Consider the following 16,151-nt stretch of genomic DNA (forward strand, 5'->3'; position numbering starts at 1 on the left):
GTTTACAGCACCTTACAGACGTCAGATCATCAGATAGTTTGTCTCTGAAGCAACAACGTCGCTCTAGTTCGCAGTGAAGCAACGTAAGTAGGTTTTGTTGTTATATCTGATTGAACAGCAGACATGTTTTTGTCATAATCCAACCTGTTAATCATGTATTTTTTCTCTCTTAAATGCCACATGCATATGGTTGTACATATATATATATATATATGTACAATATATATATATACACATATCTACCTACACATTTAAAGTGTGTTTTAACATTTCAGCCTCAAGAGCAAAACTAGAACTCCACTAGAGCTTTAAAGTGACATTTTAAGGTGACTTTCTAAATTAAACCCACAATAATTTATGATATTTATATTCTTAATGATCTTTTAAGTTTAAACAAAAAAACTCTCCAGTTAAACTGTGTTTCTTTGTTTCTGCAGCTGTGTCTGAGCTGTAAAAAAAAAAAAGAATAAAAGTGTGCGTGCACCACAGTCGGGTTGAGGCATTGTTGCTTTGGCTTAAAAAAGTAGAGATTACATGTGCAAAATATAAATAGCTGCTTTTATTGTGCCTCGGAATAGCAAACCAAAAATGGGTGGGTTGTAACACACTGAAGAGGTATGTGTGTGTGTCTTTTATCGCTTGTAACTTTTCTTGAAATTACTGGATGTATTTTTGGTCCTGGACTGACGCGTATCTGCAAAATGTTCCAGCCACAGTCAAACAATATTATCCAGCAAGACACCAGAAAGAGGATCTCATGGACAAAATGTGCTTGTTAATTCGCAGTGTAATGTTCAGAGTGTTTACAGACAATTTGAACGTTACATTTAGTTTCATATTAAGGCCCAATTGACGCAAAAAGGCCTCAGGTTTCACCTGCAACAAACTGTGCTGTGTGTTGTTTTTGGTCTGTGAGAGACATTACGATGCTGACGAAAAAAAGGCACTTAACTTAATTTTTTGTTCCAGTGTAGATTTAAATCTCAACAGCCTCATTTTGGTTTGGAATAACACAATATGATTCACGACAAAGGAACACAAGCAAACTGTTTTATTTGAAGGTCAACTGTTTCCATTGATGTAGGAAATTATGCTTCAGTTTGGGGCATTTCGGCCCCTGATCTGATACGCAGATCAGCCTCTTTATCCAAGCCCGCCTACGGCTTTAGTTGTTTTTAAATCATCGCTAAAACAAAGAGCAGTTTGGGAGGAAAAAATCATTTCATGTACGAGGGTCAAAGGACACATTATCTGTTGGTGGATGCCGACTCAAATGTTGATGTATGTACGGAGGAATGCTTCGAGTTACATAACCCCCCCGAGCTGACTTCCTGATAGCGCAACCAAAATAATCATGACCTAAAATAACTTTAATAGCTGAATAGTTATCAGAGGAATGTTCTTGATTTAATGTGAGTCATGTAATCTACAGAAAACAAAGCTTTTATTAGTTAAAGAAGCAAATTGAATCACTGACCTCATAGTGGTATTTACATGTATGATTCAGAAGAGTAAAAGAGGACGAATGAGTTGCTGAGTGTCTGTGCTGTAGAGGGTTTTTATGCTTTTCAAACAGACATTTTGTGACCCCCCCACAGTGGATCCTGTCAGCCTGACGTTGACGTTAGCTACTAAAGTCTTGGGTTGAACATTTCAGATGTTTGGATGTCATTTTATAGTGAAAAGGCTAAATATTCTCTGTTATATGTCTTATTTGGTGGGGTTAATAAGTTGTGTTTTTCACTGCAGCCATTTTGGCATGTAGGGTAAACACAGGTGTTACCAGTGAAACTAATTAAGTTTCTGTTCAATCTAATGCAGAATGGAACAAACCTTGATTAGCATCATTGGTAACGCCTGTGTTTACGGCTGTTTTACACATTTTTTGTTACGCTTGCGACTAAAGCAAGATAGCGGCAATGTTGGTCTGTGACTATTTGATAGATCGCTGTGAAATTTTTTAGCTGATGCTGACTTTTAAGATCCCCCGATTCAGCAGTAGGTCAGAGGTTACAGTTATTCAGTGTAATATCTTTACATCTACAGGATAGATTAGCACAAAGTTTGGCATATGCACAGTACGTTCCCTCATAGGATGAACAACCTTCAATGAAATTTCTTCTATATCGCCATCAGGTTATAGTGCTATTTAGCAAATATTAGCACGCTAACACACCTAAACTGCTGTAAGATGGTAAATTTTACCTGATAAAAATCTGCAGTTTGATTTATTTTGTGCACATTAGCATGTCGACATTTAGCATTTAGCTCAAAACGCCACTGTATCTACGCAGTATCTCAGAGCTGCTATGACTGTAACCTCTTGGTCTTCTATTAAGCTACTATAAGGACATTTAGTTGCTAATTATTATGTTTGTTAATAGTTAGTTTTACTTGAATAAGCTACAATTTTGAATGCTGGTCTTCTACTTGCAAGGGGGTACTTTTATAGTGGTTAATTGGTAGTTTTACTTGAGTAAATGATCTGAAAACATCTTCCATGACTGGATAATAAATAATAGATCCACCATACACCCAGTTCTAGCTGATGTTGTATGCCTGAGCTTTTTATGGTCACTTGCAGAGAGTTCTTCTTTATTAGGGGCAATCTGGAACATTATATTACCTCTTGTGTTCACTCAGTTCTCTTCATGCTTGATAAAACTTTGCCATCACTGACATCCAGACTGATCGGAAGAAGTCACTTCTGACCAAAGCTGAAAAGTCTGACCAGATCACGATCAGGTTTTTGCTTTGCATTTCATTACATTTACTTTACTGGAGGACCTTAATCATTCACCCTCTCTCCTCTGTGGAAAACAAACAACTCTGGCCTGTAGGTTTTGCCGTGTGTCACTTTTAACCTCCTCCGTTTGTTGAAAGCACAGTGACTCACAGGGCTTTTTCCACTGCTCCCCCTTTGGTCACTCTCTGCTTACTCTGCAACACCTCATTTGAAAAAGTACGATTTTATGCGCAGCTCAAGGTTAAACGTCGCACTCAGCTAGTTTCTGTCTTTTAAAGTATCTTTTGATGAAAGCAGCCCCGGGCTCAGAGCGAGAAGGCACCACGGAACATTGTGGGTTCAAAGCTCTTTCAGGAACTGTGTCATGTGTCACCTCGTCTGTCTCCACTGTTTGCTGCTGTGGTCCATAATATACATGTAAAACAGAAAATACAGTTACATTTTGAAAGGAGCATGAGCTGAGTGAAGACTTGGCAGCTGTCGTTGCTGTTTTATTTTTAATGTTTTGTTGGAAAACTGTCAATATTTTGGTTAGCTTGGTCGTGTCATAAATTACAGCAGTGTGTCTAATATGCTCGTCATGGTGTGTTATGAGGGTTCGTTGGCTTGTAATTAAATTCGCTTTCTCTTTCAGTTTAAGTCTGTTCAAGTCACATCACAGAAGTTGCTGATGAATTCTGATTTCATGGAAAATTGCATCACTGTGTGTTGCTCATCGTTATATTATCTTAAGAAACAAAAACAGAAAATCCTCACACGCTGGAACCAGCAAATGTTGGCTTAAAGGTCCAGAGTGTAACATTTAGGAGGATCTGTTGGAAGATAATAATTCATAGCTATGATTTCATTAGTGTATGATGACCTGAATATAGGAATCGTTGTTTTTTCGTTACCTTAGAATGAGTCGTTTTTTATCTACAGACGCCTTCCAAGTCCACCATGTTGAACCACCATGTTACTACAGTTACGCTCCGCTCCTTAATGGTGTGTTATTGCCTGTTTTACTTGAGTAAATCATTAAAATACATCATCCGTGACGAAGAGTATTCCTCCATACAGCCCAATTTTAGCTGAGCTTTATCACACACTCACAAAATCCCCCCAAACAAAGCACATTTAATCTCATTTTAGCTGAGCTATATCTTAAAGAAACACCACACAAATAGGTTGAAGTGCACTCGCACATTGTTGTGATATATTGTATCACAGCTTGTCTTTAGGTGTGTGGGGTATCCGTTTGTCCACATAGTAAGGTCTGGGGGTCTTTGTTGTGGTGAGAGCGGGGTCGGAGCACAGTGGAGTCTTGTGTCTTGTGGTAACTATGTGTTTTTGCTCAGTTGTCCACTGTGGATGTGGGCAGCAACTCAGGTATGAAGCCAGGAAGCTGAGGTTTTCACACTTTTTTCTGTGATAGGATTAGTTTAAATCATAGATCATCCTATTTTTCACTCTTACATAAAAATGTCAGTCTGTTCAGATTCAATGTGAATGCATTTTTCTGGGTAGTGTAATCTTTTCCATTTATACTAAAACCGGAAACTGTTTTATGATCTAACAGAAGACAAAAGTCAAGACTGATAAGTTTCCAACACACTGCAAAAACCAGCCGGCTTCCTCTTATTTCATTGTAGTTTTGATGTGCTTATTATAAAAATCTGCATCCTTACTACGAGTTCTTCTGCATATTCTGATCACCCCTCTTCCTCTGGGTTGCTGTTTTATGATTTCTGTCTGTTTTTGAACTCTAACAGGCATTTTCCGCCTGCTAGAACGTAACCGTTCCACACAGCAAAACCTTGATTTTAATCTTTTCTTTATGATTCAGTTCAGCTCAGACACCCCTTCAAAATGCCTTGTATTGGATTCCTAACAGACACATCACATTGTGCCTACAGTCGTTGTTTTAACAATTAATTAAATTCTACTCCCCTAAAAACAAACTAAAGTTTTCCACCTCTAAAGAAAAAAACTTACAAACTCGAGTTTTAAAGCAGAGGGAATGATCTAGAACCAAAAAGCACCTGTTCAACGGAAGAGCAAGATGCTGGAGAAAGGAGGCTGTGAGGGCGGACTGCAACTTCCTGTTGTGGTTTTTGTCACCAGTGTCGATCTGCAACCTTCATGCAGGCAGTCTCAAAGTGTGGGTGCTTCTTGTTAAATATCTCATCCAGACATATGATGCCTCACAGCTCATCCGTGTAGAGCCGACAGTCCTGAAAAAACACTGTAAACTACAGACGTTCTCTAGGTGTAACGTAAAGGGAAGAAAAAGAAGAGGTGAGGTTCTTCGGATGATGATTTCGCTTTTTGGAAAAACTTGAATGAATGAGTGAATGAATGAATGAATGTCCATTTTTAAACTGTATTTTTTTTTTTACATAATTGTAATATGTGATTGAGCAGACAGTGGAGGAGAGTTGAGGCCTAAAAGGCTGAAGGGTCAGAGGTCACAGCCTGGATTTAAATAGTGCACTGGTCACACGTTGGACTACTGAATTATTTCCAAAGACTTTAACTGCTTAAACACCTTCCCTTTCTGCCTCTATAGTCTTCCAGTTCCCACCATGTCCATCGAGCCGGCGGCCGAGCTGCCTTTTTTCTACGGCAGCATCAGCCGCTCAGATGCTGAGCAGCACCTGAAGCTGGCCGGGATGTCCGACGGGCTCTTCTTGTTGCGACAGTGTCTCCGCAGTCTGGGAGGCTATGTCCTGTCTATCGTGTGGAACCTGGAGTTTCACCATTACCCCATAGAGAAGCAGCTTAATGGGACTTACTGCATCGTAGGAGGGAAGCCTCACTGTGGGCCTGCAGAACTCTGTGAGTTTTACAGCAAAGACGCTGATGGGCTTGTGTGCTCCCTGAAGAAACCCTGTCTGCGGCCCCCGGATACGCCGATACGAGCCGGCGTGTTCGACAACCTGAGAGAAAACATGCTGAGGGAATACGTAAGGCAGACCTGGACCCTGGAGGTGAGGCTCTGCTGAGACTGTTGGGTGCAAGGGAACAGTTACCTTCAACTTTACTACTCATCAACATAAAAAAAGTTGTACTATAACCAAATATGTTAATACATTTAATCATTAAAGGGTCGGTTCCAGGGGTGGGATGTAGTTTATTAAATGTACTCAAGAATTGTACTTTAAATTTAAGGGTACTTATTATGAGTGAATCTATTTTATATTACTTTATATGCCTGCTATGCTTTTTACTCCACTTCAATTTAAAGACGTAACTACTATAAAGATTTTACATAAAAACACACGAGCATATAAAATACAACATATTGATTAAGATTAAGCAGTTGTTCCCGAACATTTGGCTTGGGACCTCTCACACAAAAAGCTGAATTGGGGCTCTTTGTCATTTCAGACGTCTATAAGTTCCATTTAAGACACTTTTCCCCTCTAAACTTCTCTCATTGTTCTATTTAAACAACAGTTTGAGGCCCAAATGTCCAATATTTAACATACAATTAATCATCCCACGACCCATTAAGTTTATCTTATCAGCCTTTGGAGGGGCTCGACCCCTATGTTGGGAACCACTATAAAGTAGGTTTCACTCAACCAGCTCTGGCAGATATATACTACTAAACATTAAAGTATTCACACTGATAATGTCATATATGAAGATGTATCAGTCACATTTTACTGCAGAGTGATACTTATATTTAAGTAAGATTTTAAATGCAGGATTTTTACATGTAATGGCGTATTTTTACATTGTGGTCTTTGTACTTTTATACTTTTAAGTAGAGGGTCTGTGTGTTTCTTCCACCACTGGTCCGTTCACCCACATTTTGTCACTTACTTCCAGCGGTATGTTGGCATTCCGATCATTTGATTTATCCACCATCTCTGAAATTTCTACCTCCAGATACAATGGAAGTAGAAACGATATTAGAAAACTTATACTTAGCAAATAAGAAATAAGTCATTGTAATTTAGGCGGACAAAACACAGACAGTTTCACGCATTTGAAGATAAAAGACACACATTTCCCAAAGTTTAACCAGAACCTGAACATAACGATCAGCAAAGACTCTCATACTCATTGAAATATCCCAAAGATACACAAACAGAAAATAAACAGGATGTAAGGGTGATTTTGGAAATTGCACTTTTTTTATTTGTTTAGTGTCTTCGTGGATAAACCTTTACTTTACTCAGTTTGAGGTCTGGCCCTGTCTGCACAAACACTGAGACTAGTAACCTTTTATCACTGGTGGGGCTTCATCTAAACAGCCAAAGTAGCTCCAGGTGTTTGTGGACCCCAGCGGGGATCAAAAGGAGACAGAACAATCAGCTCTGTAGTAGCAGAGTACAGCAGAACAACTACTGAAGTACTTATAATATTACTATTTCAATTTTGTTTTACTTCACTACATCCGTGAAGGAAATATTGTACTTATTTACTCCACTACATTCAGCTGACCGATTTAAGTACTTTACAGGTTATTTTTTTGACATAAAACCATATGAAAAGCAAAATACAATGTGCTGCTAAAGATTAAACCAATGGTTTCCAACTCTTTTTTCTGTGTGGCCTTCAAGAAAAGCAATGTGTAGTTGTGGCCACTTATTATGTCTATGATTAACTGTTTAACAAGAGGTTAAAATATCCAATATTTCTCAAAGAAAAATGCTCTTTGAAACTCAAAAACACAATTACAAATTTGTGTTTTTCTTCTTTCCTACCTTATTAATCATCTCATGACCCCTCAGATTTAGTTTGTGATCGACTAGTTTGGACAATAAACAGTATAGAGTTAAAACTACATCTTGACCACGGCTCATACAACAAGAAAAAGCTACGTATGCATCCACATTAGTGATCTAATAATGTAATTTATCATATTAGATCAATCACAGGGGCTGTAACAGTTTGCTGTTAATACTTTACTTAACTTTTACCTACAAATTCTCAAAGAATTTTACAGAAATTGCTGAATAAATGTATATATATCGGGGTAATTAGACTAAATGTGTGCATTAAATGACTGTTTCTTCATCGGTCTTGGCTGTTTTCCTGCTCAGGGAGAAGCCATGGAGCAGGCCATCATCAGTCAAGCTCCTCAGCTGGAGAAACTGATCGCCACGACGGCCCATGAGAAGATGCCTTGGTATCACGGTAAAACCACCCGTCAGGAAAGCGAGAGGCGGCTTTACTCTGGAGTACAACCAGATGGCAAGTTTCTGTAAGTTGCTCGAGGTGATGCACCAACCTCTGAAGATTTAGTGTGAAAGATTTGGTGTGGTTTTTTTAAGCAACACCTTTTGTTGTTGTTTGTTTCTCAGAGTGAGAGACAGAGAGGAGACAGGCTCTTTTGCTCTTTCAATGGTGTATGGGAAAACAGTGTACCACTATCAGATCCTCCAAGACAAGTCAGGGAAGTTCTCCATGCCGGAGGGAACAAAGTTTGACACAATCTGGCAGGTTAGGCGCTCCATCATGCTTTTCTCTACTCTCTCATTTTCTAGGAATTATGTTGCAGATGAATTAAAACTGAATGTTATCTTAATTGTCTCTCCAGCTGGTTGAATACCTGAAGATGAAACCTGATGGCCTGGTGACTGTTCTCGGGGAGGCGTGTGTCAACGGCAAAAATGCTGGAAGTACTGAACATCTTACTTCCTTCTCTCATTCATATCAATTATATATATATTATGTAACTGCTGCAAACAATGTCCACTATCCAGTTCATGTTTGTGGATTGCTTTTAACATTCAACCTTGTTAATTATTACACCTATATTACAACTTTAATCTGTTTTCTGATCTTCCAGAGACACCCAGTCTTCCTGCAATGGTGAGTATTGACTACATCCAGCACTGTTTAAGTCAGCATGTTTTTCTTTTTCATTCATTCTTCATGTAACTCTCTTTCAGAGGCGAACTGCTGCAAATCGATACACACCGCCACCTGGAGGTCAGTAACCTTAAGTACAACCAGCGACCACTTTATTATGTTATGCTGCAGTAAAATAAGTTTGATTTGTTGATTAAATGTTTATTTATTGGGACATGTATGAACCAGAGCCACAAAATGTATAGCCATAGCTAGTTTGCAGAACATGTTCCTAGACGGGACTATAAAATACCCAAAATTAAAGTTAAGAAAGCACACACAACAAAACAACAAAAAGCAACAACAAAACAGTGGAAAACACAATTAATGTGATTAAAAAAGAGTTCAGATCTTTTAATCAAGTAAAAGAAGCAAGAAGTGTAAAAATACTCCAAGACAAGTAAAAACACACAAGTATTAGCAGTAAAATGTATCGTAAGTAATAGTACTCATTATGCAGAAAAAATACTTTTTTATTATTACTAAATATCATAATATTATCACTGAAATCACTGAACAGTTGCATTAATGTATGTATGTAACTTGTGCCATCACATAAAGATTCATTTGATAATTTAGTTGAATATTTTTTTTAAGAAAAAATGTCCAACTTCTCTGATTTCCTTATGTCTTTTTAATCCTCTAATTCAATTCGTATGGCAATAGATGTTAAAAAAATGGGATGTTAAAAAAAAATTGTCACCTTATTTTCCACCATTTTCTGAAATGTCCTGGACCAAACAACTGATCAATTAATCTAGGGAATTGTCGACAGATTAATTGATGATAAAAAAATTTAAAAAAGCCCTGGAAACAGCTATTGAGCTCCCAAGTCAATACGTTTAATGACTGAGACACAGACCAAGAGCTCCCCCTACAGGCTGTGTAACAGAAGTGACATCACTGAATAACTATCTTTCTGTTTTCATCAAAATAAAACAATATAACTGTTAACAACACAAACACCCATTATATTGCACATGAGAGTACATTATACTCTATTACTTTATACTTACTACATTACTGCATTACTTTTCCCACCACACTCATAAGATTTAAGACTGCATTACTTTATACTTTATACCCTCTACGCACATAATATAAGATTAAACAATGCATTATTCTATTCTTTGTATAGCAACCGCTGTACCCGAAGATCGTGACGTGCTGCCGATGGACTGCAAGGAATTCAACCCGTACCACAACCCGAATGAAGTGAGAAGGTTTAACATTAAGAGGACTCAGCTGCTGATTGATGAAGTGGAGCTCGGCTCTGGGAACTTTGGCTGCGTCAAGAAAGGAGTCCTCAAGAGTGAATCGTAAGGAAACATTATAAAACAAACACTGCATCAGAGCTCTCTCTCTCTGTGTGTGTGTGTGTGTGTGTATTTAGTGTCTGTGCATTATTATGTATTTCTTTACCTTGGGGTCTGTACCATCTTTAAAAGGTCAGATGTTTTGTTTGTTTTCTCTCAGGGGCCAGAAAGATGTGGCCATCAAAGTGCTGAAGAGTGAAAATGAAAAGCTGGTCAAGGAGGAGATGATGAGGGAGGCAGAGATCATGCACCAGCTGGATAACCCCTTCATCGTTCGCATGTTGGGTCTGTGCAACGCTGAGAACCTGATGCTGGTCATGGAGATGGCCTCTGCAGGACCTCTCAACAAATTCCTCTCCAGCAATAAGTGAGTTCAGATAGAAGATGTGTGTGAATCAAATGTGGTTAATGGTAATGTGATAGGGTGTCATGGAGCCCCATTTTGTTCTGTTACATAATGAACTAATTTCTATATACATGCATTTTTATCATTCACATCATGCACTTTCCTTGTTTTCTAAGCATAATCAAATCTTTAAAACCACCAGACAAACTAAACACGAACTTAAACAGTCATTCAGGTATCATTGCATATAGGCAGACACTATTAATATTATTATAACTTTTATTTAATCAGGTAATTTCACTGAGATCAAGATTCCTTTTGCAAGAGCACAGCAGAAGAAATAAAACAGTGATACGAAGACTCACAAAACACCACCAGTCACACACAAGCACATACAAACATACAGAGACAATTACAGACATATTTAAAAAGGTCCAGATTCATCCAATTGGATGAGACTTTCCTTCAGTGAAGAATCAAGAGTTTGTCGGTCCTGGGATCAGAACTGATCATGGGTTGTTTGAGGGGCCAAAGGTCCCTAGCACACAGAAAGTTGTGATGCATTTATGTTGAAACAGCTCAGTGTGGGTCAGGATTAGCATCTTAGAGGGAACTTTATCACATTTTCTCCACTGGAAAGGCACCCAAGAGGGAACTTTTGTGGCACATCACGGGGCACATATGTATATTTTATTATCTTTTAGTCATCTTGTGACTCCTCAGATTTATGGAGGGCCCCAGCATTGGGAGCCAGTGACATATAACTCCCTCTATCCTCAGACGCTTGATTTAGATAGAAAAGTAGACTTCTAAAAGAAAGAAAAAACATCTATTTTTGTCACTACAGGGATACTGTAACTGTGGAGAACATTGTCAACCTGATGCACCAGGTGTCGATGGGAATGAAGTATCTGGAGGAGAAGAACTTTGTGCACAGAGACTTAGCAGCTCGTAATGTCCTGCTGGTCAACCAACAGTTCGCCAAAATCAGTGACTTCGGGCTCTCCAAGGCTCTGGGAGCAGACGACAACTATTACAAGGTATACACACGTCATCAGATTACACTTGCAAGACAAAGCGACACAGATGTAGAACCGCTAAAGGGTGGGGGCGTCGGGATTATCTGTGTGGCGGCTAACACAAATAGATAGTGTATCTTAAATTGATTGCTTTTCTAGGAATTATTGACCTCCCACTATGCAACTACTAACTAAAAGGTGTCACCTGCTCTGTGCAAACTAAAGCAAACACATTGATTTTCTTTTCACTGGTTTAATGACCTACATCTGGAGGGAATGTAAGGATCAGAAAGTCCAAGGAATTCCTGACTCTGAGAAAGACAATATACAACTGGACCGTACTGTTTAATTCAACAAGACTTTTATTGTTTCACAAATATTTGCCCTACACAACACGCCACCCAGTGTCCACCCCTGTCAATCATACACTTGCACATGTGACATGTATGAACGTCAGCATTAAGTGAAATAATATAGGGCCGAGTCAACAGTTTTAAGCGCTCTTGCTGTGCAGATTCACAGATGAATATTAAGCTTATTTATATAACTACAATAAAATTAGGTTTATCAATTATTTAATTAGACATTTTTCTTAATTTATTTCAAAAGTAAAATTTGCTTTTCTATAGTGGTTTATGTGTTTATTGCTTGTTTTTTTCTGTTTTGATATGAACTACTACATAGACTATTTGTTGTTGACTGTATATAACAGTGTAACAATACAGCCATTAATTACTCTTATTGCTGACACACCCATGTGCTGACTTGCAGAGGGATGGTCAACCTGTTTAAAAAGTCCCAAAGACAAATAACATAACTTAATTAAACAGGTAAAAATACAAATACAGGCAACATCATAGAAACCCAAAACCCCCAAAACTCTCCAGGCAGATTTAATGTGGTCTACATTTAAATATTCTCCCCAAATAAAATACTTTAGTTAAATGATTTTTGTGAGATGAGTGAAATAAAGCCATTATTTTTTTTTAATGTGGAGAGAAGTTACATTTAAGAATTTAACTTGGCCCATCCTTAACGCCACCCACTTTGGAAACCACTGCTGTGTGTATGTTTGGCTCTAATTATCAATAAAATCTAGGCTGCCTTTGGTGAATCACTGACATGCTGCCTGTTGTTATTTTGTGTCGTCCAGGCTCGTACTGCAGGTAAATGGCCACTGAAGTGGTACGCTCCAGAATGTATAAACTTCCACAAATTCTCCAGTAAAAGTGATGTGTGGAGTTTTGGTATCACCATGTGGGAGGCCTTTTCCTACGGAGGGAAACCTTACAAGGTACCAAGTATAGCCATATCTATCTATCATCTACTTGTTTATCGATCACAGAAATCTCACCGCTATAAAGATTAATCCTGAACATCAAATTTCTCTTTTTGTGTCCCTAATTTTGTCCAGAAAATGAAAGGACCAGAGGTGATGCGCTTCATTGACGCTGGGAACCGCATGGACTGTCCAGCAGCCTGTCCAGAGCGAATGTATGCGGTGATGAATGAATGCTGGACGTACAAGTAAGAAACTGATTCTCCATTAAGGGTTCAGAGCAGAGCAGGAACATCAAAGCTCTGTGCTCTCAAGAAATGCAATGAATTGTGTCATTTTAGAGTTTAGAATAAGTATTAAATTAATAAAAGCAGACTGTAACCTGGAGGAGGCCCAGTTTGTATAAAGTAAATAGCAGTGGGACAAATATTGATCCTTGTGGGACACCTTTATTAATCAGGGGACTGAACCAGAGAGTTGATGATAAGCAGAATAATCCAAACCACTGGAAAGCAGTTTATTGAACAAAATATTATGATCAACATCATCAAAAGCCAAAGAGTGCAGCACAATGTTGGTTTTTATGAAGCCAGTTAACGATGTCATCCTCAGCAGCAGTTATTGCTCAATAGGCCATGTCTAAAGCCTGACCACTGTGGCATCTCATAGTGGGGCTACCAACGTTCAATTACTACAAGAAAGCACCATATTCTGTTAAATATTTACATTACTAACATCATACTTAACATCATACTTAACAAGAAAAAGTGCAGTTTTAACACATTTTATATCATCTTTGTTGTTCGCAGCCAAATAACAAATAAAGGCCCTAAAAATCTCTTCTTATCAACCTTTTCAGGTGTTTGCAGGCACATTTGACCTTTGCCAAACGAAATACATTCATTTAAATAGAACTGTGTTTTTATTTGAATCATATACTATATAAGGGTTGGTTTGAAGAGCCAGCAGTTTGAGATCCCTGATATATTGTGCTGTGTTTGAGATTCTGTGAGCTTTACATGGCACTCTGGTCTCTTCAGGTCTTGTGACAACCCTTCAAATGGCTGTTTCTCTCTCCTCTCTCACCAGGCACGAGGATCGTCCTGACTTCAAGAAGGTTGAGGAGTCCATGAGGTCTTACCATTACTCCATATCGTCCAAGGCCAAGCCCGAGGGAGCTGAAGCCGCTGCTGAGCCTGTCAAGTAGACAGAAACAAGGCACATTCTGTCCCAGTGTTGCACAAAGCATCCTTTCAACTGGCCATTAAATAACCAAAACAAAGAGCTTTTTATGAACAGTGCACACTGACCAGCTACGACTACAGTACCAATACAGCCAAACAGGCCTCAATGACAATAAATGTGCATTTGTAAATTGGACTTCAGTGTGTCAGCCATGTAAGGAGGAACTCTGTTTGTCTGTCATTCATGTTTGAATGTTAAGTGTTGACGTCGTTACATTGATGAACAAACTAATTTTATATTCTGGTATTTAGTACATGTGTAAGTTGTTGTTTTTCACTGTATCTCTACTCTACCCATAAGTAGTTTATTGTTTTTTTTAATGTTCAAATAAACTATAAATAGAGTGAACTGATAGAGCTGCACACTTTAAGTCTCTCAACGTTCCTGTAAAGTCAGTGGTTAAAGGTTTAGTTTCTACACAAAGATGAAATAATTGCTATTAACGGATCACACGTTTGGTGATACGAAGCTTTATGAAAATAACATGCAGGTTATGAGTGTTCATAATACGGTAGTTATAACTACAGTGTTATTATGGTATCTATGATACTACATAGACTATTAGTTGTTGTTTTTTTAGATGCCACAGAGTAAAAACTATAGACTGTATATAACAGTAACAATATAACCATTAATTACTCTTGTTGCTGACCCATGTGCTGACTAGCAGAGGGATGTCCAACCGGTTTCAAAAGTCCCAAAGACGAATAAATAAAACCAGAACAACATAAAAATCTAACTTAATTAAGCATGTAAAAACAAAAATACAGAGAATAACATCCCAGCCAAATATTCTCCCAAAAAAAAAAAAAATACTTTAGTTAAATCATTTGCAGAGTTGTTTCTAAATTTTAGAGAGAAATGAAGCCACTTTTATGATGTGTTCAAATACATATTATGTGAAAGGGCTGGGGTTTCCTGTCAGTAATTCAAACACGATGTACTGTGGTCTATTATGACTGTTATAAAATAAATGAGGTTAGTCAGACTGCCCCCTGCCATTCACTGACATACTGCATCAAAGGAAGTACTTCTGAGCTGCCAGGCAACACTGAAGAACACCCGACACCGGACGTCGAGGGATTACTCTTCAAAATAATGGCCTAAAGTTTTCACTAACTGTAAGGCCTACACATGGTATGTTGCAGTTATGGGCAGTGGTGTAATGAGGTCTCTAATCCTTTGATTAGCACAATTATAAATGTAAGAGTTAGAAGCGCTCTAATGTTAAGTTAAATAGTGAAAATTCAATATTTTACTTTTATTAGCAGTTAAATGTAATGTGACAGTGAGTGAAACATACAGATAACGTTTTAAATCATAATGAAAATCACGAATATTTAACAAAAGTAAATAATAAAAAGACTAAAAAACCAAGTTCTCTCTCTCTTAAAAACATAAGTTGTAGTTTCCTGCTTTTTGAATCAGTTGGAAGACTACATTTTGAGGAAATAATGTAGAAATCTTTAGAGGTCTTAAAATGCATTGTGTCAGCAGAAACAAGGTTGTATGTCCTGTAATGATTTTATATGCTTATCTCAGGCTGAGTGAAATCAAATGATTGTTGTGTTGTAAAAAGTACAATATTTGCCCCTGGAGGCAAAGTAGAAAGTCTCCTAAATTGAGTAGCAATGCAGTGTTGGGCTAGTTATTAAACAAATAATAATTAATTAGTTATTACCTGTTACTTACTATTACTAGTATTAATTTACTTATTACTCCCTGTCAACAGTAATTAGTTACACTACTAGTTATATTACTTTTCTGCTACTACTACTACTAAAATTGGTAGTTGTGTCCCATCTCCCCAAAATTCAGACTTATAACGATTAAAATCCAGTTTTGTTTGTTAAAATCATAGTAATGTGAATATTTCCAGCTGCTGAGCTAATCTCTCCACGATTACAAAACTGAAGGATATGATTGGATTGTTGGATTTCGGTCAGTAGAGAGTGACAACAAAAGTAATGTTGTAACTAATTAATTGACTGTGGAAAGTAATATTATTACTAATGAATTACTGCCCAACACTGGCGATAGTACCAGTATCTCATCAATACTTTTTTCAGTTAATCAGATGTAAATATTAAAGGATTCAAGGTTATTTTATTATAATTTACAACTCAAGGTTGAAGAATAAAATTCAGGTGCACCTTAAAACTTAAATTAATAGCCTGGGCTTTTATTTGCTTCAGTCACTGAACTCAACCTGCCTTTTATTTGACTTCTATCTGAGACAGGCCTTTAATTTCTTCAGCTCAACTTTTGTTCAGCAAAGATGGGAAATACTAAGAAATTGTGTAGCCTATTTAAACATTAATTTGATAATTTAAACATTTATATTTGTGTAGAT

General features: G+C 37.7%; 1 protein-coding gene across 1 annotated transcript; it reads left to right on the forward strand.

Moving 5' to 3' along the window:
* On the forward strand, nucleotides 1–14,141 carry LOC118321487 (tyrosine-protein kinase ZAP-70). Its single transcript, XM_035652820.1, has 13 exons — nucleotides 1–83; nucleotides 5,295–5,715; nucleotides 7,783–7,943; nucleotides 8,044–8,182; nucleotides 8,280–8,361; nucleotides 8,532–8,554; nucleotides 8,635–8,674; nucleotides 9,732–9,912; nucleotides 10,070–10,276; nucleotides 11,103–11,295; nucleotides 12,428–12,568; nucleotides 12,689–12,801; nucleotides 13,643–14,141. The coding sequence occupies exons 2-13, from the start codon at nucleotides 5,311–5,313 to the stop codon at nucleotides 13,758–13,760; spliced, it is 1,803 nt and encodes a 600-aa protein (XP_035508713.1). The 5' UTR covers nucleotides 1–83; nucleotides 5,295–5,310; the 3' UTR covers nucleotides 13,761–14,141.
* Nucleotides 14,142–16,151: the final 2,010 nt, after the last annotated feature.

Source organism: Morone saxatilis, unplaced genomic scaffold (assembly GCF_004916995.1).
Source record: "Morone saxatilis isolate NCDOM2014 unplaced genomic scaffold, NCSU_SB_2.0 Contig12, whole genome shotgun sequence".
Lineage (NCBI taxonomy): Eukaryota > Metazoa > Chordata > Actinopteri > Moronidae > Morone > Morone saxatilis.

What these genes read in the sequence shown, in the direction of transcription:
- LOC118321487 (XM_035652820.1), top strand. Translation starts at nt 5,311, where the DNA reads ATGTCCATCGAGCCGGCGGCCGAGCTGCCTTTTTTCTACGGCAGCATC. An exon ending in GGCAGACCTGGACCCTGGAG is followed by an intron (nt 5,716 to 7,782) that starts GTGAGGCTCTGC and finishes TTTCCTGCTCAG; the next exon opens with GGAGAAGCCATGGAGCAGGC. An exon ending in CAACGGCAAAAATGCTGGAA is followed by an intron (nt 8,362 to 8,531) that starts GTACTGAACATC and finishes CTGATCTTCCAG; the next exon opens with AGACACCCAGTCTTCCTGCA.